This window comes from Pelophylax lessonae (genome assembly GCF_965119305.1).
Source record: "Pelophylax lessonae genome assembly, chromosome: 7".
NCBI classification, from domain to species: domain Eukaryota; kingdom Metazoa; phylum Chordata; class Amphibia; order Anura; family Ranidae; genus Pelophylax; species Pelophylax lessonae.
In genome coordinates this window covers 220,739,757-220,765,427 of record NC_138774.1, presented here as the reverse complement: position 1 = coordinate 220,765,427, position 25,671 = coordinate 220,739,757, and the positions used below count along the sequence as shown (strand labels likewise).

At 45.2% G+C, this 25,671-nt stretch overlaps 2 protein-coding genes across 2 annotated transcripts in view; one reads left to right on the top strand and one right to left on the bottom strand.

The window, feature by feature from the left end:
• SPACA9 (sperm acrosome associated 9) overlaps window positions 1-25,671 on the top strand; it is a gene marked incomplete at its 3' end in the record, with an annotated part of 375,668 nt that overhangs the window by 8,641 nt on the left and 341,356 nt on the right. The window lies entirely within an intron of this gene.
• AK8 (adenylate kinase 8) overlaps window positions 1-25,671 on the bottom strand; it is a gene marked incomplete at its 5' end in the record, with an annotated part of 296,745 nt that overhangs the window by 3,779 nt on the left and 267,295 nt on the right. The window contains one exon of the mRNA XM_082262784.1: window positions 3,008-3,088. Within this exon, the coding sequence (XP_082118910.1) occupies window positions 3,008-3,088 (81 nt within the window). The remainder of the gene's footprint in view (window positions 1-3,007; window positions 3,089-25,671) is intronic.

The following is a 25,671-nucleotide window of genomic DNA, read 5'->3' as shown; positions in this document are numbered from 1 at the left end:
CCAGGAGCCTGCTGTCACTATATCTGGTCTCCCCGGGAGCCTGAAGTCACTATATCTGGTCTCCCCAGGAGCCTGCATTCACTATATCTGGTCTCCCCAGGAGCCTGCATTCACTATGTCTGGTTTCCCCAGGAGCCTGCATTTACTATGTCTGGTTTCCCCAGGAGCCTGCAGTCACTATATCTGGTCTCCCCAGGAGCCTGCAGTCACTATATCTGGTCTCCCCAGGAGCCTGCAGTCACTATATCTGGTCTCCCACAGTACACAGAACATGGAAATGCAATTATTTTACTAAATATAAACTACTAAATACCTTTTTCTCATCAGCAGTATATAGCAGTCTTGTGACTTCTATCAGTGTCTGCTTAAAGCTTTTAGGAGGAGTTTTCATTCCCTATGACTGGCCTATGAGGCTGCAGGACCCCTGACCCTCTGTCTGGGCAATGCTGATTGGCCCTGTGCTGATCACATACACTCTTTCAAGAAAAAAAAAAAAAAACTCTAGCAATACACACCAAACTGAGCATGTGCAGAGTTGCCCCCCCCCCCCCCCCCAATCTGAGCATGTGCAGCTTTTCCCCTAAAATCTGTTCTATCAGGAGATGGATTGTCATCTTTTTTCTCTTGGTGTCAGGAAAGCCTGTCAGAAGTGATTCATGCTGATAGCAGAGGCACTGGAGCACCCGGAATCTGGTGTAGCTGTGGGTGGTAGCCAATCAGCTTCTAACTCAGCTTAATCAATTAAGCTTCGACAACCTTTGACAATGCAACCTGGAAGCCGATTGGTTACTATGCACAGCTGCACCAGTTTTAGTAAATCTCCCCCTTAGTATTCTTAATTGAGACAAGTACGCTAGAGGGGTATGCTTTGTTCATATTTCATGTCTGAAGTTTACAACCCCTTTCAGTACCGGTTCACATATATGTGATGCGGGAACCCTGCAAATCCACTGCGGGTTCCTGCATCGCATTTAACTCGCAGGCAGTTCACACTGCCATATGTGAATCGCTGGGGGTGTCAATACAAAGTTAAAGCGGAGTTCCCGCCATTTCACTCACCTGTCCAACGGTCCAGCGATGCGGCCGCCCGAAGCCTCGATCCTCTCCCTCGGCGCCGGCATCACTGCTGTGGGCACCCGACTGTGACAGTTTGCGGCTTCACAGCCGGGTACCCACTGCGCATGCGCGAGTCGCGCTGCGCGTCTTGATTGGCCGGCAATCTTCTGGGACCTCTGACATGTCTCAGAAGATTGCAGGGAGGGAGGGGGAGAGGAGAACTTCCGCTCAGGGCGCTGAGCAGAAGTGGGAGCAGGTACCTGTCAAAACTAGGTACCCGCTCCCCCCCAAAAAAAATGACATGCCAAATGTGGCATGTCAGGGGGTTAGAATACCTAAAGCGGAAGTTCCACTTTTGGTTGGAACTCCGCTTTAAAGACACCCCCAAAGTAGTTTGCATATTGCAGTGCAAACTGTCAATTCAGACATGAATCGGATCGCATAGGTGCGAACACCCATGGGATCCGATTCTGGTGCGGACCCATAAAAGGGTCCTGTGCGAATTGTGGAAAAAGATAACACCTGTGGTGTATCTCCCGCGCCTAATGGCTGTGCGAGTTTCCGAATGCGTTGCATTCGTTCAGCCATACAATCTATATGGCTGAATTTGCATTGCACAGATGTCGCATGTGATTTTCAGAGCAGTGGGCTGCGAATCACTTGTGATGTCTGTTATCGCACATGTGAACTGGGACTCAAGGAAAGATATCATCCAAGTCATGAAAACATAGAAATATTTCACAGGGAACAAGTCACATTTCCACACTCTAATTGTCCATTTAGTTCAATTTTATACCCTCTGCCACTTTTATAATACAGATCTAAACCCTCTATAGCGCAGGCGTCAAACACAAAGCCAGCGGGCCAAATGCGGCCCCCAGGCCATTTCATGTGGCCCTCGCACCTCTCCTGCAGCTGCGGCACCCCCCCCCCCCCCCCCGTCTCTGCCCCCACCTTGTCTTGTTAGTTGGCAGCAGAGAGGACAGAACTCCTTTGCCAGATCCTGTGCTGCTGCAGAAAGGCTCGTCTTTACCCCCCCCTTCTCAGCAATCCACAACAGAGAGGAGTGCAGAACTCCTCCTACAGATCCTGCACTTCTCTGTGCAGCCACAACACCACCTTGTCTCTGCCTCCCCTGGTCTCAGCATTCATCAGACTCTGTAAACTGACTCCAGCCCTCCTCCAGACTTGCACTTTTTTCTTCCCATATCCAACCACATCTTTTTCCTGGCAGTAGCACAATGTAAGGGGGTGCACTGTGATGTAAGGAAAGGTGGGTGACTTTTGACTTATGATGGTGGGGTGCTCTTGAGATCTCACGTAAGGGGGCATGGGGTGTGCTCTGGATATCTAATCTTACAGATATAACCGGCCCTTTGGGGGGCAACCATAATGCTGATAGGGCCCGCAATGAAATTGAGTTTGGCACCCCTGCTCTATAGCATATCACATCTAACAAGCTGGCTCAGTCTCCTTGGGTCAGGGCTGACATAAAACAAACAGGCCAACCTACTATTCAGTGAAGATGGATTAGATCTGACAATAAGATACAATAGCAGATAACTGACCCTTTTGGTAAATACAGAATAAACCTTATTCTCCCCCCACAAGCCAAAAAGCTGTACCCTAAGTAAACAGTAATAGGGTCTCATGCAGATCTCTCCTAACAACTCTTTTACTGGTTTATTCTAGCTCTAAAAATCTATTCTTGACTGTAGCTCTGCAATAAATACAGGGAAATTTAAATATTTCTTTTCCCCCTGGCAAAGAAAACTGTTGTGATTTAATGGGTAAAATTGTGGAAGCGGCCATTGGCGGGAACGTTAATCCACGGCTTGTCGGCCAGACGCTGCTTATGTCAGGTCTTGTACAAACGCATTGTAATCAGTGCAAATGTTGTTGTGCGGATCGATGTGATGAGACCATCTCAAAACAATAACTGTCAACCAACCTCTCTCCAGAGACCGGATCTGTCATACGCAAAGACAGACGCTCCACAGCAACATCGTCTGGGATATCCAGGAAGAAAACCCTGCCGGGAGACACATGAAGGGATGTGATTAGTACAGTGAGATCTATATGCTGGAAGGAAGGAAGGAGACAGAGGATGAGCCTGATGAGAATGATATGTAAGAGAATGCTCCAACCCAAGAGGCAAGCACACAGCTCAATCACCTTCTGCTAAGAATTCCAGGACCCGGGACAGAGCACACATACAGTACAACTGTTCAAGGATATAGTGCTAAGAACACCGCAACCAATCACATTGTAGAATAGTATAATGGAAGGTTTGAAAGACATTTTCTGATTTTCTGATTGACTGCTTTGGGTTATTGTATTTTGAACATCATCACTGCTCTTTGCACCATTTTATTGATAGGGGAATCTCCTACTGAATAAAATACACAGACAGACAAAACCAGGGAAGAACACAGAGTGATAGGAAGACAGTTACTTAAAGTTTGAAAAATAAAAAGAAAAGTCAGCAGCTACAAATCCTGTAGCTGCTGACTTAAAAAAAAAAAAAAAGGGACACCTGTTTAGGGGTCCAATGCTGTCCTCACACAAACTGGTCCTTCACTGGTCACCGGCGCCAGCATGTGTACTGTGGGTAGCCGGTTGTGATTCCTTGCAGCTCTACAGCTGGCTGCCCACTGCGCATGCACAACCTGGACTGTGCTTTTTTTTTTATTATTATTATACAGGATTTATATAGGGCCAACAGTTTGCACAGCGCTTTACAATGTGAGGGAAGACAATACAGTTACAATACAGTTCAAAACAGGAGGAACTAGAGAGCCCTGCTCCTTAGAGCTTACAATCTAGAAGGGAGGGTCAAGTGAAACAAAAGGCAATAACCGTGGTGAATGGGTTGATTGAGAAAATGGAGGTATATTTGTTAGGGGTTGGTAGGATAGGCTTCTCTGAAAAGGAGGGTTTTCAGAAATAGCCTAAAAGCTAATAGAGTAGGAGATTATCGGACAGATAAGGGTAAGGAGTTCCATAGGATTGGAGAGGCTCTGGAAAAGTCCTGGAGGCGAGCATGGGAGGAGGTGACGAGGGAGCTAGAGAGCAGGAGGTTTTGAGAGGAAGGAAGAGAGCAATTAGGTTGGTATTTTGAGACGAGGCTAGTGATGTAGCTAGGGGCTAAGCTATGGATTTCTTTGTAAGATGTGCTTTGTAAATATTACCACAGCCTTCTGGGACCTGTGACGTGTTCCAGAAGGCTGCAGGCAGGGAGGGAGGGAGCAGAACTTCTGGTGATTCAACAAGAAGTGGGATTGGGAAAGACAGTTGAAAAGGACACAATCTCTATATGCTATATGTAGGGTCTATAAAAATGTCCATTAGAGAATGTCCATACTTTACAAAGTCCATATGCAACTCGCTTGGGAGGCAGCTCTGCGTGTAAGCAAGGAGGGGCTTGAGGACCGCTGAGAAGAGAGCACAGGCGCCAACCTAAGTGCAGCATACAGGGCTTTATTAATAAAAACACATGTATTGGTACTCACAAACAATGTAAGCATCAGAGGCAAATGAACATGGTGGGCGCTGTTAATATTCACCACTGTCCATGGAGTGGAAGATCAGGATGGCCTCTTGCGGTCGTGGCTTCTAGGGATCATCATAGGCCTGAAGAAGAAGCGCATACTCCGCAATCGTGCCGCCTATGGAATCCCATCACTTCTGGGTAGTGACGTCAGGAGGAGGCACTTGTGTGTTCCATGGCCAGAGGATGTGCCAACCACCACCGGCAGTGTCCCTAGAAGTCATGACCGCAAGAGGCCATCCTGATCTTCTACTCCATGGACAGGGATGAATATTAACAGCGCTCACCATGCTCATTTGCCTCTGATGCTTACATTGTTTGTGAGTACTAATACATGTGTTTTTATCAATGAAGCCCTATATTCTGCACTTAGGTTGGCGCCTGTGCTCTCTTTTCATCGGTCCTCAAGCCACTTCTTGCTTGCACGCAGAGCTGCCTCCCAAGCGAGTTGCATATGGACTTTGTAAAGTATGGACATTCTCTAATGGACATTTTTATGGACCCTACATATAGCATACAGAGATTGTGTCCTTTCAGCAGAACCAGTTGGTCCTAACTCCCTTGGTGCCAGTACTATTGTTTACCTGGTTTTGATCCCCCCACCCCTCCAAAAAAAAAGTGCCAAAGAAAGTAGAGGAGGGGGGGGGGGGTGCATAAAGAAAAATGTTCTCTTTAGGGTGAAGTTCCACTTTAAGCTGCCCATGCATGGATTGAAATTTGGCTGGCTCAGCAGGGACTGACAGAATTTAGATCCATGTATGGGCACTGTGGTTGAACAGAAGTCAATCAATTTCTGTTTAACCACCCTATTGGATTTTTGCCGCTCGATCAGTGCTGCAGGCTATAGACTGTACTACTGATCAGTGTACTCTGACGGCGGGGAAGTCTCCCCACTGTCAGAATACAAAGACACAGTGGGGAGGATCCCCTCACACATCAAATGTGTGGCAGGTGGAATAGGGTCATTTTTTTTTTTTGTTCAACCTGCTGGTTAAATGAAAAGATCCAACTAATGTATGGGCAGCTTTAATCTGAGGCAGACACTGTTCATAGATAGATCGATCGATCAATCAATCTAGTCTCAAGGCAGCCCCGCACCAGTTTTAAAGGAAAACTTCTATGTGAGAAATATGGAGTTGGTCCTAGCCAACCTCCTTCTGAAAATGCTAGTTGCCTGACTATCCTGTTACTCTCTCTTCACCCCAGATGGAGAGGTAGTGCAGCGAAGGAAAGGTGGGTATATGAATCAGAGGAGGTCAGCAGTTAAAGTTGAAGTATGGGTAAAATTAAAGATGCCATATATGTCACCAGCATTAACACATCAGCCCCCCTTCCCGAGCCCCCCTGTAACATAGCTATGTTACCTGATCACTATCATTGCAGATATTACTCCATAAAAGAACACAAACATATAATGGGCTTTTTGGTGAACCTGTTGATTTGCGCTCTAAAGCCAAATTCCAGGTAGATCATAAGGCCCTGTTCACACGGAGCGATTAGCTGCATGCCTTGTGCAGGTCCGACTTTACTGTCCCAGGAATGCACAGGTGGTGCATGTATCACCGTACCGGCATCCCACTGTTGTCTATTGGAACATGCGGCTGCATGGACACAGTTGCTGTGTGCCAATATGATATACAGGTCCCTGAACTCTCCCTATGTGTGTTCGGGGACCCGCACACACCCGCATGTCATATTGGGACACTGCGGTTGTGCTCATGCAGCTGCATATCCCAACAGACAACAGTGGGACACTGGCACGGTGCTGGTAAAAGATGGCTCTGCACCGGCCACGTAACTAATCACCCCAGGTGAACGGGGCCTAGTTGCATAGTTACTTGAACCAATGTAAGTACGAATATCGAATATCTGAGGAAGCACTGGGGAAGCAGAGAATCACTGTAGTAGTTGGCACTACTACAGTGATAGCTGTGATCATCTGGGCCCTGCTGCCCTTCTGCCTATTGACCACAGGGGCTCACCTGCTTGGCACTGCCACACTTAAAGAATGGCTTGTAATTTGTTTTTTTTATTGCATAGTTACTTAAACCAATGTAAGTACACATATCTCATATCTGAGGGACCAATGGGTAAGCAGAGAATCACTGTAGTAGCCAGCACTACTACAATGATTGCTGTGATCATCTGGGCCCTGCTGCACTCCTGTCCTCTGACCACAGGGGCTCACCTGCTTGGAATGCCACCACTTAAAGAATGGCTTGCATTTTATTTTATTTTTTTATTTCATAGTTACTGGAACCAATGTAAGTACACATATCTCATATCTGAGGGACCACTGGGGAAGCAGAGAATCACTGTAGTAGTCGGCACTACTACAGTGATAGCTGTGATCATCTGGGCCCTGCTGTCCCTGCTACCGACGCTGCTGAAGACGTCAGATGACGAAACGCATACAGCGCCATCGCATCACTTCCGGCATTCGCGTGGAACGCATTGCGTTCCAAGGATCTGATTAATGCTTGTTGTACATTGAATGAATGTGAGTACCCATCTATATACTTGGTTATGAATAAAGGTTTTTATGCAGTATTACACTATTGGCCTTTTTATTGCCCTAGATGATCCACCTGCCCATATCTTGTCCTGCTAAGTTTGGCTGACACTGGAGCATATACCGCATATAAGAGCGGACCCTCTCGGGACCCAGGCTTTCCTATAGGAACCTCTGCTCACTCCGGAGCCCTACAGGGCATTCCCGATATATCCTTATCTCAGGACCATCAGAGGGATCATTACCTTTATTAATATACCCGCTCTTTACCCCTGTGCGGGGTGGGTATTTCCGGTGAGTTGGCTACCTACCCTAGGGGTCACCGAGGACCTCACCTTACTACCCACCACAGGGTCACCTCCAGTATTTCTATATGAAGAATTTTGTCACCTATATGGACTAATTACGCCACTTTGTCACCTTATTGGACCACTATTTTTAGCCACCTAGCCACTTTTATTTTGGATACACTAGCTATAAGAACTATAGTTGTTTGCTGACACTCAGTCACTTTAAATTTGATCTAATTATTTATTTGCACTGGTCACTTTATTATATTCATTTGCTCAATACTTTGTCATTTTTTTGAACACACTGCACTTTTATTGCATTATCAATTTTGGATACTTAAATTTATTTTTTGTATTCACTTGGTCACCTTATTTATTGATTTTTGCCACTATTTATTCATTTTAACACTTTATTGTTTTGCACTTATATTTCACACCATATTTTAGCCCATTGTATTTTATTAATAGTGCTATTTATCATTTATCTTTGTGTATTTATATCCATTGTACATACTTTTCTTGTCTATATCACCATTTACACCAATTTTCTTAGTAGACAGCGCCATTCCCTTACCTTTACTTTCACATTTTGATATAGCCTTTGGCTATATTTCTGGGAGGCTGCAGCCTACTCACACATCCATAATATATTCCTTAGCGCGGAGTCCAACACCTTTACCTGCTGTCCTGTTACCCACTGACCACAGGGGCTCACCTGCTTGGAATGCCACCACCTAAAGAATGGCTTGTATTTTTTCGATGAATACAGGGTGTTTTTTGATTGGACAAGGTGGAGATTGTGACATCACTGTCTCACCTTTCAAACTCCTCTAATCAGAGTACACCTTGAATTCATAAGAAAAAAAAAAAAAAAATACAAGGTGTTCTGTGAATGACAGCAGTGCCAAGCGAGCAACCCCCTGTGGTCATTGTGCATTAGGGCAGCAACTCGGCACATTTCTATCACTGTAGTAGCACAGACTACTACAGTGATTCTCCACTTCCCCAGCAGTCCCAAGCTGGACCAATGTAGCTATGCAATAAAAAAACAAACCTGGAGTTCAGCTTAATGGTGTTTTTTTTTACTTTGAGTCGTATCTTTAGATTTCTCTTTTCCTGCTGTTAAGTGAGTGTGAACGTACTATAAAAGTCAAATTTCTCTGCAGGAACTTCGACTTTGCACACAAGCACTGTGCACACAAGGCAGTTACAGCAGACATTTTTTTCTGACAGATCACCCATGGCAACCAAGTGGTGAAGGAGCATATCAGGGAAGGGGTGGGGGAGGGTGTAATTAATTATAATCAAGTAAATGAAATCTGCCCTGAAATTATGTAAAAAGAAAACCCTAAATATAAAAATGCAGGGTTTTTTTTTTTTTTGCTTTTTTTTTCAACCAGACCCATCTAAACGGCGTTTTACAAAATAACTATTCCGTTTAACTGCGCCCGGTTCATCTGTTAATCGTGGTTACAGGATTCCCAAAAAAAAAAAAAAAAAAGTCCCCAGGACAGATCTAATCATTTCAACAATCAAGTGTGTAAATGTAATTTTTTTTTTTTTAGAAATAAAAAGGGTCTTGAATATTTTATGCATGTTTGTCACAAAACAGAAATAATAACGACAATACTGAGCTATTAGAATTAATATTTATGCTCGGCGGCATGAAAAATTCATAGGGACAGAGAGTGGAGGAGAGGGTGGGGGGCGGCGGAGGCGGAGTGTTAGATGAGCGCTGAGGAAGGGGGGGGGGGGGGTAGAACAAGACTTAATATACATTGGGCTATGTTTACTGGCTGTCTTGATGTTTAAAGATAGTTTGACAAGAGCGGGTAGGTATCTGTCAGTCACCCTTTGAATGGGGAGATGGGGGGGGGGGGGGGGGCTGCTACTGTTGACAGCCCACAGATTGAGTTTCCAACACAGATGTTAAAAAAAAAAAAAAAAATTCTTAAAGGACCCCCCCCTTCCCCTAGATTCTTTTTCCTTATTTCATAGCCTGAGGCTGACTGTACAAGCACGCTCGTTCCATCTCCCCTTCCATCAGCTGAAATTAAGGAATTAATGAGCGCGATATAGACTTTACAGCGGGCCCATGGAATGTTTACGACTTATTAAATTATAATGCGGGCGGCTGTATAATTTATCAGCCAATTAAAGGAAGTGTTAGTTGATTTGATGGAATGAGGACCTACAAAATGCATTTAACTAATAGAGAACCGCGGGCTGGCTTCCGATGGGCTCCGAGCCTCTCGGATTACGCGGCTAATTGCCTGACTTTATGGGGCTGTCACCGATAGCCATGCATATTTTATGGCTTTCAAATACTTCAATTGTGTGTGTTCGTGTTGCTGCTGTAATATGTAGAAGCCTGGCCAAACTTCGGTGTAGTTAAAGTGCTCTTTGCGTGGTAGGCTGGCCAATCTGGGGGGGGGGGGGGTACGACATGGCGAACCCTCTGCTCTTCATTAGGGTGGAGAGGTAATACGAAGCCTTAGTGTTAAATGTCACTCTGCAATTACATGATTAAAGGCAACAGCATACGATAGTATTTTGTTTTACATCTAGCTGACACTCATTGCGAGAGATGGCTTTACGGGGTTGGGAGGAGGGATGCAAATTTTTTACAGAAACTACCGGTATTTAAAGTAAACCTCTCCCAATTGTGGGCCACTCGAGCTGGTCATGTCATTGAAAATGCTACAACAGGTTACGTTTAGAGAAGTCATTAGATATAGACAGCTGAGGTTCCATTATATACAATTCTCAACATTTACAGAAATACTACAACTTGGCTTTACGTTTTCCTGCCTCCGAAGACTTCCTATTGGTCAGTGAGGCTTCCCGTTAGGGTGAAAAGGATCAAGCTTGACTGTTAGGCCTCGTTCACACGGGTGTACTATAGCATACACATGTGCGAGGGCCAAGTTTGCCCACATAGCAAAGCAGAGGTGTTCCGTACATCCCCATGCAGACGGTTCCCATTCACGTCAAATGGGACGCACCATCTGCAAGGACAAGGTCCTGCTCCCGATTTGACAGTTGTGTGAGTGGGGGTGCATGACCCCAAATGTAGGGAGTGTGCATACAGTGCTCTGTATCCGCTCTCACGTGGCTGTCAGATTGGGAGCAGCAGTTATGTCTGTGCAGCCGCTGCGTCTCAATTGAAATGGATGGCTCTGTGCTATCTCATGCGGGCAAACGCAGTCCTCGCACAGGTGTAGGCTATAGTAAGTACATCTATGTGAACAAGTCCCTATAAGAAAGGCATCTGCCTCCAGCTGCCCAAATTTCTACTGACTGCTTAGTATGGACAGTAGATTTGTAATAGGGTTTCCTAAATCTAGAAAAAAGTTAAACATTATGTAAATAAATTTGACCGACCTGACCAAACAATACTGTGCCCTCCTGACCCACCCACACTGTGCCCTACTGACCCACCCCCACTGTGCCCTCCTTACCCATCCACACTGTGCCCTACTGACCCTCCCACACTGTGCCCTCCTTACCCATCCAAACGGTGCCCTGCTGATCTCCGTACTGTACCCTCCTTACCCATCCACACTGTGCCATACTGATCCCCGTACTGTGCCTTCTTGACCCACCCACACTGTGCCCTCCTGGCCCATCCACACTGTGCCCTACTGATCCCAGTGCTGTGCCTCCTGACCCACCCACACTGTGCCCTACTGATCCTTGTACTATGCCCTCCTGACCAATCGACACTGTGCCCTACTGATCCCCCTACTGTGCCCTCCTGACTGACCCACACTGTGCCCTACTAACCCACCCACACTGTGCCCTCCTGACCCACCCACACTTTGCCCTACTGACCCCTGTACTGTGCTCTTCTGACCCACCCACACTGTGCCCTACTGATCCCTGTACTGTGCCCTCCTCACCCACCCATACTGTGTCCTACTGATCCCCGTACTGTGCCCCCCCCCCCCCGACCCACCCACAGTGTGCCTTCCTAAACCTCTGTACTGTGCCATGCTGACCCCTGTATTGTAAATTTCTGACCTCTTGTATGGTGCCTGCTGGCCCCTAAACTATGTCTTTTTGGTAAACCCCATTGAAGACTATAAGTGGGAAAATCTTGTTGTGCAATTCTGGCCATTTGTAGAGCTAATAAGCCATTGTCAAACAGTGCTATGGGGACATGTGGTAATGTCCATGGTAGTGGCAAACCCAAACCTCATCCACAGTGGTGACTGTAAAAGGGACAACTAGCAGTATTCTTCAACAGAAGAAGTGCACTATATAACTTTATCTCCAGCTAAACCCCCACCACCCCATGGAGAGGCTAAGGCGGCCAGACCACGTGTTGCAGGAAACAAATTCACACGATTCCTCCATCAACACAGATAGTGCTGACAGGGGAATTCCTCCTGCTGAGACATTGTCTTCCCAACGGGGGAAGCCATCCCAGCGGGGAGAAGACAGTGATAATTGCTAGCGGTTATAGCAGCCCTTAGTGATAATCGCAAGTAAAATCCGGCAAGCTGGCTGCACCCAAGTTAATCGATCAATCAACTTGGTACATTCAGTCTGCCCATATAAGGTTCAAATCTCGGCCAGTTCCTGCTGAACTGGCTGAGATTCAAACTGTCTGTGGCTGGCCTAAAGCTGGCGATACGTGATTTCTGAGAATCAGCCAACATCTGAGCCATTGTTGGCTCTGCTGACATCACTCAACTCAACAAACTTACATAGTTTATAAGGATTAAAAAAAAGACATAGGTCCAACTTCTATTTAGAAATCGATCTAGGAGGAAAAAGTTTGCCAGTCAGTCGCAGTCACTGTATGGGTGCCAGCTGTCAGAATACAATAGCCGGGAGCAGGAGACTGGATTCCTCCAACTGTGCTGTTTAGCATGGAAGGGGGAATAGCTGGATTTCTCTCATGTAGTGCTTACCAAAGTATTGAAGCCATAGACAGCCAGACAACTAAACCGGCCCAAATTCAGACACTTCTCACATACATGTAAATACCTGCACTTCTTTGCTATAAAATTACTTAGAACTCACAGTATATATTTTCTAAAATTAAAGGCCCTAGAGAATAAAATGGTGGTTGATGCAATTTTTTATGTCACACAGTTTTTGCTCAGCCCTTTATCAAATGTAAATTTTCAGGAAAAAAATGTAAGTGCACAAGTATAAAAGATGATGTTACACCGCGTAAATAGATACCTAACGTGTCATGCTTTATAACTGCCCATCTCGTGGAATCGCAGCAAATTACGATACATTAAATTATCTATAGGCCATGCATTAAAAGCAGTGGTGGCACGCACTTTTCACACAACTAGGCAGGCTCAGGGCGCAGTGCTCTGCGCCCCGAGCCCACCCTTTTTTGAAGCCTATTAGATTCACGTCCTTCAAAAAAAAATAAACCCCATTGGAATCCATGCGTCCGGCGCCCCGCATGTAGATTAGGGGGCCAGACGCATGGATGGGGTGGGCGGCACCCCTGAGCCCCCAAAGGACAGGCCGCCACTGATTAAAAGCCTTAAGAGGTTACAGGAGGTCTGGCACTAGAATTATTGCTCTCACTCTGGCATTCGCGATGATATCTCACATGTGTGGTGCGATCACTGGTAACATTTGCATGTGGGACCTAAGTATGTGTTGTATTTGCGTGTGAGCACGGGGGGGGGGGGGGGGACAGCTGCGCTTATTTTTTACACTGGTTATTTACTTTTTTTCAACTTTATTGTTATCACAAGGGATGAACAATATAGGCAATGACAGGTGCAATCATTACCCTTCCCTCAAAAGCATCTGATATCTGATCAAACGTGGATCTATGTGATTATGTGCATGCCGCGCTTCCGCTGTGGTTAGACACAGTGGGAGCCAGACCGCGGGAGGAGCAGGCGTGATCGGCCTCCCGCGATCTTCGCCTAGAATGACAGAAGAGCCACCTGACTATGTAAACAAAGCAGATGGCACTCCTGTCAGAGAGGCAGGGAAAGATCATGTGATTCAGCTAAGATCATGTGATTCAGCTAAGCTGAATCACCAATCTCTCTCTGTCCAACCCACCCCCCACTCAGTTAGTAAGCACAATAGGGAACAAATTTAACCCCTTGATAACCCCGTGTTAACCCCTTCCCTGCCAGTGTCATTTATACAGTAACATTATTATATTATTATTTAGCACTGATTATTGTATTAATGTCACTGGTCCCCAAAAATTGTCAAAAATGTTAGTTCGGGTCCTTTCACACGGGGCGGACCATTTTTTGATCCGCTCCGGCACTTTTTTTTTTTTACAGACACGGGTGACACTTGTGTCATCCGGTCCGTATGTCCGTTTATCATCCCATCCATTTGCGGATGATAAATGGAGATAATGTATGTCAATGAGATTGTGGATGTCAGCAGATGACACCGCTGACATCCGTTTTTGCTTCCTTTCCGTTTTTTTAAACAGAAGAAAAATAGGGTTCTCTTCCGTTCAAAAAAACGATACTGATCGGAAAGGACGCAAATCGGATGTCAGCGGATGGTCATCCTCTGACATCCGCAATTCCATTGACATGCATTATATCCGTTTTTCATCCGCAAAAAAATGGGATGAAAAACGGACATACGGACCGCCCGTGTGAAAGGACCCTTAGGGGTCTGATCTGTCCACCCCAATGTCGCGGTCCTGATAAAAATCGCTGATCGCCTCCATTACTATTAAAAAAATAAATAAATAAAAAGTCCATAAATCTATCCAGTAGTTTGTAAACACTATAACTTTTGTGCAAACCAATTAATATACGCTTTTTGGGATTTTTTTTACCAAAAATATGTAGCAGAATACAAATTGGCCTAGACTAATAAAAAAAATTTGATTTTTTACATTTTCTTTATTGGGAATGTTTTATAGCAGAAAGTAAAAAATATTGGGTTTTTTTTCAAAATTGTCACACTTTTTTGTTTATAGCGCAAAATCTAAAAACCGCAGAGGTGAACAAATACCACCAAAAGAAAGCTCTATTTGTGGGCGAAAAAAGGACATCAATTGTATTTGGGTACAGCGTCGCACAACTGCGCAATTGTCAGTTAAAGCAGTGCAGTGCCGAATTGCAAAAATGTCCTGGTCATTAAGGGGGTAAAACCTTCCCGGAGCTGAAGTGGTTAAACAACAACCTGAAAGCCGGAAGTGACAAAATTCCTGTTTGCTTCTGGTTTATGACATCTATTGATCACTAATGACCCAGACATAATCTCGGAGGTAGGAGTCCAGGATAACCTGAGCTCTAGCGATCACAGGATGATCACATTTAGTGTAAATAACAATATAACACGGCAAGTGGGGAACATAAGAACCCTAAACTTCAGAAGGGCAAACTTTCCAAAATTGTACTCATTGATGGAAAGGGTAAACTGGGACCAAACCCTGGGATCCCTGACCACAGAGGAAAAATGGGAATGCTTTAGGAACATATTAAGCAAAGGCATCTTGCAGTGCATTCCTATGGGAAATAAATTTAGAAGAGACAAAGCCAAACCTGGCTGGCTAAACCGTAGCGTTAAAAAACTTATTAGGGGAAAAAAATTGGCCTTCAGGAAATATAAATCAGAAGGCACAGTATCGGCTTTCGAGCAATACAAGGAGGCAAATAAGAAAAGTAAACAAGAAATCAAGATGGCTAAAATCAACTTTGAGAGACAAATAGCGGAGAATAGTAAATAAAACCCAAAGAAATTCTTTAAATATATCAACAGCAAAAAAACTAGGGCAGAGCATATTGCACACATAATTAACGATGATGGGAGGATGGTTACAGAGGACACTGAAAAAGCAACCGTGCTGAATTCTTTTTTCTCGTCAGTCTTTACACAGGAAATGGAGGGGTACACGGACCATGACTGTATGGTTAGTAGTAATTCACAGGACTTGCCACTATGGCTAACAGAGGGTGAAATCAGGGAAAGGCTGGATAAACTTAACACAAACAAATCACCAGGCCCGGATGGCGTACATCCGAGAGTACTCAAGGAACTCAGTAAGGTTATATCTAGACCACTGTTCCTGATCTTTGCGGACAGTATTAGGACAGGAGATGTACCAGGGGATTGGAGGAAGGCTAATGTGATTCCGATATTCAAAAAGGGCCAGAGGCATATCCCGGGAAATTATAGGCCTGTCAGTTTGACATCAATAGTATGTAAACTTCTGGAGGGGATGATAAGGGACTATATCGTAGAGTTTGCTAAAGACAACAACATCATCAGCAGTAATCAGCACGGGTTTACAAATGGGCGTTCTTGTCAAACCAATCTCTTAACATTCTACGAGGAGGTGAGCTGTGAGCTAGATAGGGGCAGACCAGTGGATGTGGTGTACTTGGATTTCGCTAAGGCGTTTGATACAGTTCCCCACAAGCGCTTAATTTATAAAATAAGGTCTGCAGGTATCGACAGCGGGGTTTGCTCTTGGATACGGAACTGGCTAAAAGGGCATGTCCAAAGGATGGTAATAAACAGCGCATACTCAGACTGGTCTGAGGTAGTAAGCGGGGTGCCCCAGGGCTCAGTCCTGGGACCGACCTTGTTCAATTTATTCATAAACAGCATTGAGGAAGGGATCAGTAGTTCGATATCAGTTTTTGCAGATGACACAAAATTGGCCAGGGCAATAACTGCACAGCATGAAGCAGATATCCTACAGAATGACCTGGACAAAATAACGGAGTGGGCAACGACATGGCAAATGAGGTTTAATGTGGAGAAGTGTAAGGTTTTGCACTTGGGGACTAAAAACATAAAAGCACAATACACGTTAGGAGGGGAACCCTTGGGGGAATGAAAAATGGAGAAAGATCTGGGAGTCTTGGTTGATGATAGATTAGGCAACAGCATGCAATGTCAAGCGGCAGCTGCCAAAGCCAGCAGAATATTATCATGCATAAAGAAAGGGATGTATTCCAGAGATAAAACTATAATCCTTCCACTTTATAAAACTCTGGTCCGACCGCATCTGGAGTATTCTGTCCAGTTCTGGTCGCCAGTCCTCAGGAGGGATGTGTTGGAGCTGGAGAGAGTCCAGAGAAGGGCAACTAAACTAATTAGGGGTTTGGAGGACCTTAACTATGAAGAGCGGCTGCAATCGCTCGATTTATTCTCCCTGGAGAAGAGACGTCTGAGGGGGGACATGATAGCAATTTATAAATATCTTAATGGGGATCTCAGCTTAGAAAAAAAACTGTTCATTCGAAGGAATTGCACGAGGACTCGAGGACATACAATGCGACTAGAGGAGAAGCGTTTTAACCTCAGGCAACGAGGAGGGTTCTTTACTGTTAGGGCTACAAGATTGTGGAATTCTTTACCACAAGAGGTGGTTTCTGCGGGTAGTATGGTGGCTTTCAAAAGACTCTTAGACTTACATCTCAAGGATCAGGACATTAAGGGCTATGTGAGATGATTACAGCCACACACACCTACACAGGTTGAACTGGATGGACTATTGTCTTTATTCAACCTCATCTACTATGTAACTATAACATTATAAAGGAAGGACGAGTATGAATGTACTTGATTTTTCTCTCCTGGCAACCAGCAACAAAGGTCACAGCAGTCCTGGGCTTCCCGATCACACTGGAGAGCCTGAGAAGTGCGGCAGCGGAAGGGTGGTAGAGCCGCTCTGATCACTTCTACAGGAAAGCCCTTCATTGGCTGCAAATTTTGATACCGCTGCAGCCATGAGCCCGGTATAACAACTTCAACCTGATGATGTATGGGTACATCCTAAGGGTTTAAAGTGGATAATTAAAAATATATATATAAATTGACATAAACCAGCTTGAGACATTTACCAAGTGTCTACTATCAGGCCGAGGTCACTTTAATAAAGGCCATAAAGTGCCAATTTAACTTGGTTTCCTATGGTACACGTTCACATCTGCACATGTTTTTTCAGCCAAAAAAAGGGTCAGGGAATTTTTTTCCCACAGCACATTGTGTTTTGCATGTAAAAGACTTAAATGGACCCGCACTAAAAACGCAAGTATTGCATTTTTGATGTGTTTTTACGTGCATTTTGATTTTTTTATTTTCTCTCTTTAACAAACTGTGGAGATCTGGTTGTTAAGGAGCGGGCTAGATCCGGCCACTGTGTAGCAGATATACGGCGGCAGGTCGGCAGGTTCCCGCGAAACGACGTACCCGTACGTCGCTTTGCACGTGCCCATTCCCCAGCGGGGAGGCTGATCTGCGGGGCTGGCACCTGCGATTGCCGCCGGGCACCTGCGATCGTTCCCCATGGAGACAGAACGGCGGTCTGTTGTTGTAAACACAGCTGACCGTTGTTCTCTCTGAAATTATTACACAGTGCCTGTGATCCTTCTATATAGGATCACAGGTCTCAATGATCATTTCACAAGTCCCTCCCCCCACACAGTTAGAAAACACTCCCCTATGCTCACAATTAACCCTTTGATCACCCCTCGGACCCAGGTCTCTGTGATCATTTCACAAGCCCAACCCCCATACAGTTAGAAACACGCCCCTAGGTACACATTTAACCCCTTGATCACCCACAGTGTTAACCCCTCTTCTCTGCCAGTGTCATTATTACAATAACAGTGCATATTTTTAGCACTGATTACTGTAGTAGTCACTGGTCCCCCCAAAAGTGTGAAAAAAGGCCGGTTAGGTGTCCGATCTGTCCTCCGCAATGTCGCAGTCCTGCTAAAAATCGCTGATCGCTGCCATTACTAGTAAAAAAAGAAATAAAGAAAAATGACATAAATCTTTTCCTTAGTTTGTAGACGCGATAACTTTTGCGCAAAAAATAATCAAAATACGCTTATTGGGATTTTTTTTTTACCAAAAATATGTAGTAGAATACAAATTGACCTAAAATGATGAAAACATTTGATTTTTTTGATTTTTTTTATTGGGAATGTTATATAGCAGAAAGTAAAAAATATTGTTTTTTTTTTTTATCGCTCTTTTTTTGTTTATAGCGCAAAATATAAAAATCGCAGAGGTGATCAAATACCACCAAAAGAAAGCTCTATTTGTGGGAAAAAAAGGACATACATTTTATTTGGGTACAGCGTCGCATGACCACGCAATTGTCAGGTAAAGTAACACAGTGCCGAATCGCAAAAAAATGGCCTGGTCATTAAGGGGAAAATATTCTGGTCCAGAAGTGGTTAACAACCAATGACTTATCAGCTGTCAGCGGAGTTCCCCACTGACAACTGAATGTAAAAACAAGAATTGCCAGCAAATCAGGAAAAAAACAGCGTGGGGTCCCCCCAAATTCAATACCAGACCCTTAACCGAGCATGCAGCCCAGCAAGTCAGGAAAGGGACGGGACTAGCAAGGGCTGCTTTGGGGCAGGGGGGCCATGCTGAGCTGTTGAGGTCACAAGGGGTTGGCCACCTGGGGATGTCAGCGGGTGACCCCACCCCTTAGTTGTTTAAGAACTGGCAGATAGTGGAACTGGCAGACAGCGGAGTAGACCCTTTTTTTTTTTCTCTCTTTATTCAGGTCAGCAGTGCGGCAGGCGTTGTAACTGACGATTGGTCTACATCGGGGGACATTGTTTTTTATTTTTGTTTTTTAAATAAAGGACTTGTCAAAAACTGCCTACTTTCATTTTTTACACTACACCTATTTTATTTGTTGAATTAACGGGGTACTATGTGGGGAAGAAGTCCTTGTCCCCATCAACATGGGGACAAGGTTCTTGGAGCAGGAGAGCCTGCCTGCCCCAAAGCACCCCCCCATCTTGAGGGCATGTGGCCTGATATGGTTCAAGAGGGGAGGGGGAGGCGCTCACTCATCCCCTCTCTTTCCTGACCACCGGGCTGCATGCCTCAATAAGGGTCTGGTATGGATTTTGGGGGGGACCACAGGACAATTTTTTTTATTTTTTATTTTGCCGTGGGATTTTCCTCCAAATCCATACCAGACCCGAAGGGCTTGGTATTGACCGAGGGGGGACCCCATGCCATATTTTTCAGATTTTTTTTTTTTTTTATTGCTGGCAATCCGGGCCTCTCCTTAGCAACCAGCTTTACACAGTTTGTTAACTGCTTGCCGACCGAGTTGTACGGCGGCAGTCTGGCGCTCCCAGGCAAAGTGCCGTACATGTACGGCGCTAGCCTGGGAGGAGCTAGGGGGCGATCGCACGCCGCCGGAGGCGCGCTCCCGCCCCCGCTCGTCGGCTGGGGAGTCAGTGTGTGTGACTGGCGGCTCCGATGGCCACTGGCCACTCGCGATCTCCCGCTGCAGTGAGAGAAGGACAGACGGCTGATGCAGGGGCGTAACTACAGGGGTTGCAGGGGTTGCTATTGCAACCGGGCCCAATGCTCCAGGGGGCCCAGAATTGGATAGGAGGGGAGGCGGGGCAGCATGTAGAGAAATCACTGTCCTCCTTTTTCCTCCTGTAGCTGCAGAAAGAAAATGGAGGAGATTGGATCCTCTGTATGCTACCCCTGCCACTCCTCCTATCCAGTTCACTTGTGTTCTGCTGTCTCTGGGCCCCTGTGTGCTCCCCTGGTCCCCCCCCCCCCACTGTGATCCCTCCCCTTTCCTGCCGGCTGCTGCAGGGGATGTGTAACAATAGAGAACCAGGAAGGGGTCGGTAAATATGTAATTTACCAGCTCCTTGCTTCTCTAAATGGGCAGAGTCATAGTCAGTGACATTGTAAAAAAATAAAATAAAATGATAAAAAATAATACAATTAAAATACCAAAAAATAAAAACTACTGACACCAGTGGGTGAACTTCCAGGATCGCAAAGGTCACACTTGCAACAGGGCCCTGGCATTCCACCACCGTGGGGAGGCCCCAAGATGGCAGGAAGGGGGCCCACTGCAAACTTGTGAAAGGGACCCGCTGTGGGACCGCAATAAAGGGCCCCGCAAGCGGAGTAAAGGGCCCCAGGATCAGTGGGAAGAGCCCTAGGCTTGAAGGGAAGGGCCCCGGCCAGGGGTCCGCGGGGGCCCTTAATGGTTTTTGCACCGGGGCCCTGAAGGTTCTAGTTACGCCTCTGGGCTGATGTAAACACAGCCATCTGTCATTCTCACTAAAGTAATCACAGAGGCTATTACATCACAAGCCACGCCCCCTGACAGTTAGAATCACGCCCCTAGGGACACACTTAACCCCTTGATCACCAGTAAAGCTAACCCCTTCCCTGCCAGTGTAATTTTTACAGTAACAGTGCATATTTATAGCACTGATTACTGTAGTAATGTCACTGGTACTCCCAAAAGTGTCAAAAATTCAGTCAGGGGTCCGATCTGTCCGCCACAATGTCGCAGTCCTGCAAAGAAAATCGCAGATTGCCGCCATTACTCGTTAAAAAAAACAAAAAAAAGGACATAAATCTTTCCCGTAGTTAGTAAATGCAATAGCTTATTGCAATTTTTTTTTACCAAAATTATGTAGCAGAAAACAAATTGGCCTGAAATGTTAAAAAATTTGGACTTTTATATATATTTTTTTGAGAATTTCATATAAAAAAAATGTGAAAAATATTGTTATATTTTCAAAATTGTGGCTCTTTTTTTCTTTATAGCGTAAAAATAAAAATTGCACAGGTGATCAAATACCACCAAAAGAAAGCTCTGTTTGTGGGAAAAAAAGGACGTCAATTTTGTTTGGGTACAGCGTCGCACGACCGCGCAATTGTCCGTTAAAATCACACAGTGCCGAATCGCAAAATAGGGCTTGGTCTTTGAGCAGCCAAATCTTCCGGGGCTAAAGTGGTTAAAGAGAAAAAAAAACATAAAACGCATACAAACACGCATCAAAAATGCACCTGAAAACTGCATCGCCCGCATAGAGGTGAGCCTAGGGTAAACAGTTGTCACTAGTGTTCCTACATACACTAGTGTCTCCATCAGATAATGATCACCAGGACAAATAGTGAAGGCTATTCTCCCCAACAGGGACACAAAGGGCAATAAAAACCTGACAGAGGATCTGACCCAGTGAGGGTAAACGTACTAGATAAAAGGGACAACAGGGGATGGTCAGAGACTACAGGCTTGCAAGAGACTGCAGACACACTACAGGATATGGTCAGGGATAGGAGCTGTAGAAGGCTGGGGACAGAGTCATAGATTGGAGACACATTACACAGGAGTGCTAGAGACGAGATCACTGAATTACAGTCCCATACACAAATCAAAGCTTTTACATTTATGCTCAATACAGACCACCTAAAAATGGCTCCACCACCACTACATACACATTACACACTGAACGGAAAAAAAAAAAAATGATTTCCCATCCACATTAAACAGTGTGAATGGAGGAACCTGCAGTGCCGACTAATGTAGAAAATATTTTTAAAATGCTCCATACCTTTTTACTCTTTTTAAAAAATTTCAAACCAAATTTTTTTTCCCTTTAATGTAATGTTAAGGAGAACAGGAAGTTCATGCTTACCATAATTATTCCTCTCTGTGCTGTGCTGGCAGATCTCATTATTAGTTGTGAACTAGATTTGACCACTGTTCTAACAACGCTTTCATGGCCTTGATTCTGCATTGTACGCTAATGAGGGAACCTCAATCTTTACCCCTACTTTATTCTTCCACTTTTATTTGAAATTGTGCAGAGTAACTTGCAGCCGGCCCAGAGGCCTACTCCAAATAAATAACTAAAACGGTAAGAAATATTTAGAAAATTTGTTTTAGGTATGCCATGTGAAGGAACACAAAACTAACCTATAGTAGGGCTTTCTCAAATTGGATTACTACACACCTGAATATACTTTCTGACTTTAGCACAGGTTCAGTGTGAACTGGACAGCATTACTAGTCTGATTGGACGCTCTGACTACTCTGATTGGATGCACTTGCTGCCTGAAATTACCCTTTAGGCCTCGTCTTAGATGTGGAACAGCCAGGCTGTCACCCGTAAGAGCTGCTAGATATTCACACTGCGGGTCCCCCTGGTTACCAGCACACGGCCATAAGCAAATGCAATTTCTTATTTCCTATTGGCTCACACTTCAATAATCAGTCCAGGGGTTTTTGGTTGTTTTGTTGTTTATTTTATAATGCAGATAGGAGTAGGGAGTGGTTCCTTCAAGATGATTTGGTGGACAAAATTTTATCTTCAGGTCACTCTCCTTAGTATCCTCTCTCTCTCTGCTGACACCCGTCCACTGACTATCCTTTGAGCAAGGGTGGCCTCCCTCAGGTCAGGCCCCTTGACACGAGCCCCTGTACTCATGATACTGCAACCACACGGTCTCCAGTGTTTCCCCTCTCAGTCAGCTTCCCTGGACCTCTGGGTTTAGCTCCTCTCAACCGCTCCTCTGGTCAACAGCCGCCCCCTCCCTCTGGGACTCCACTCTCCAACGAAAGACCCCTCAGCACATGTGTTCCTGGCTTTTATACAGTATCCTAGAATGCACCGAGGCGACCTGCCCTCTGCCAATCACCAGGATTGTATCAAAGCCTATGCACCCATTTGTCAGGTTTCCTCCCACTGTCCAACATGCCTCCCTATTGGACCAGTGTGAAACACTCTCCAGACTGAATGAATCGCATACTGAGCACAATGAGCAGACCTCACTAACAGATCCTGCTCTCTGGTAAGCAGAGAACAATATAGATTTATCTGCAGCCCCTCTGGTAAGCAAACAGAGCTCAAAACTATACTTTCTCACTAGCACCTACCTAGGAGGGTGCTACATTAATTTATTAGTGCACACCATCACCCATATACACTCTTTTTTTCTAGCCATCCTGGCAGGCCATGCTGGATGGTTCTGTTTGCCCATTTTTCCCTCTGTCCTGTTTTGTGCTGCCGGACTATTTTGGATCCTTTACCCACAGGTCCCAGGTCAGATGTCTCTGGTGGCTGCCAGTGGATTTTGGCATGTAGCATCCTGCATCGTTGTGAGTATGGATCCCTCAGTTTGATTCCCACATTTCAATCTATTTGATACATTTCCATGTTTATTACTAGGTTATATTTTTCAACCCTTTTACCTTGCAGATTATGTCTATGCATCAACCCCCAAAGAGTGAGACTCACAAAATGCCTGGGGTCACCATAGATGTTATGACACATTTACCATGGACTATTTGATTACTGTATGCAACCATGTAATGAATTAGTATATTTGGGCCAACTATTCATCTTTATGACACCTTTTCCCAGTTCTATTGCTGGCATATTCTCAATAAACCTCTACTATGTTTTTATTACTGGCTGTGTGGCGCTTCATCTAAAGTCCCAATGGGAAAAACTTTGCATTTGTATGTACAATGGGGATGGAGGCGCAGATACCGGTCCTGCTGATGGGTTAAGGACCTTCTACGGCCCCGTCCAGCTCTCCTAGAGTAACTGCCTGTCTCCTGGAATCTCCTCCATGCACTTAAGACTGTGCTGGGAGACACAGCAAACCTTCTGGCAATTGCATTTATTGATGTGCCATCCTGGAGAACTTGGACTGTCTGTGCAACCTCTATAGCATGTGTCAAAGACAAGGCCCACGGGCCAAATCTGGCCCTCCAGGCCATTTCATGCGGCCCTCACTCCTCTCCTAGAGCTGCAGTAGAGCTACAGCCCTCCTTTGGGCCTCCTCCAGACCCTGCACTTTCTGCTTCCTAGCTCTGCCCCCAGCAACACAAGGTAAGGGGATGCACTTTTAAGTAAGGGAGGGTGAGGGGACACTTGACATCTGATGCAAGGGGCTTAGGATACTCTGGACGTCTAGTATTACAGATACAACCAGCCCTTTGAGGGCAATCATAATGCTGATGCGGCCCGCAATGAAGTTGAGTTTGACACCCCTGCTCTATAGGGTCCAGGTATCGCCTCATGCTACCAATAGTGACACTGACCCTAGCCTAGTGCAAAACTAGTGAAAAACAGAAAGAAAAGAAAAGTAAGGAAAAAAAGGTCAGTGGCCTTTACCTGTAAAACCATTCCTGTTTTGGGAGTTGTCTCATTGTTGCCCATCTAGTGCACCTGTTTTTAATGTCATTAACACCAAAGCAGCTGAAACTGATTAACAACCCCCTCTGCTACTTTACTGACCAGATCAATATCCCAGGAGTTTAACTTGACTTGATGCTTTACTCTGATTAAAAAGTGTTCTTTTAATTTTTTTGAGCAGTGTATTTTTTAACTCAATACAGGTTAAGCTTTTATATATCTTAGATTGTAAGCTCTAACGAGCAGGGCCCTCTGATTCCTACTTTATTAAAGTGTATTGTATTTGTACTGTCTACCCTCAAGATGTAAAGCGCTGCGTAAACTGTGGGCGCTATATAAATCTTATATAATAATATTTAGTAGGAATGCAACAGGAATTTTGTAAAATTTGCTGTGTTTATATCTGCTAACAGTGATTTTAGAGAATGTTTTGCTAATATATTGTTTTGATAAATTTTGCTACCAACTATATTATGTTTCTTTTGGAAATCGATGAGGCATTGCACCGTTTGGAACTGCGATTTGGCTGCGATTTGACATGTCAATGTGAACAGGGGCTAAAGGAGAGATGGTAATCACTTTCATAGATAGAAGAAGGAGAGGAGAGTGTCTCGGAGTGCATATAGTATTTAATAAACACGGTTAAAACAGTAGTAACTCATATCGAGGTATACAAAGAAGCGTGTATCCGGACGTCAGTGGCTCCGTGGTTTACTCACATTCATCTGCAGGGCCCAGGATGTCCATGGAGACAGAGAAGATGCCGGCTTTCTGATGTCTTCCGGGCGGGCAGGAGGCGAAGGCCGCGAGGAGGAAGCGTCTAGCATCTGACATCAGGAGAAGGAGAAGGGCGGAAGAGACTCTGAAGTGAGTCCCTTCCACCCTTTCGCTCTTCTCCTGACGTCAGATGCTAGACGCTTCCTCCTCAAGGCCTTCGCCTCCTGCCCGCCAGAAAGACATCAGAAAGCCGGCATCTTCTTTGTCTCCATGGACATCCTGGGCCCTGCAGATGAATGCGAGTAAACCACGGAGCCACTGATGTCCGGATACACGCTTCTTTGTATACCTCCATGTGAGTTACTACTGTTTTAACCGTGTTTATTAAATACTTTTTGCACTCAGAGGCGCTCTCCTATCCTTCTTGTATCCATTTATGCAGAGTTGGCTTCACTTTTCCTGAGAGCTTGCCCTTTGTTGCATATCATCCATCCCTGGAACTATCTTGGATCCCACAGATGGACTTTAACACAGTCCTTTTCTACGCCCCCCATCCTCTATGACTGTATATGGACTATTAATTGCCCTTTTGTAAATGTTATATCCCCAGGTCGTTTC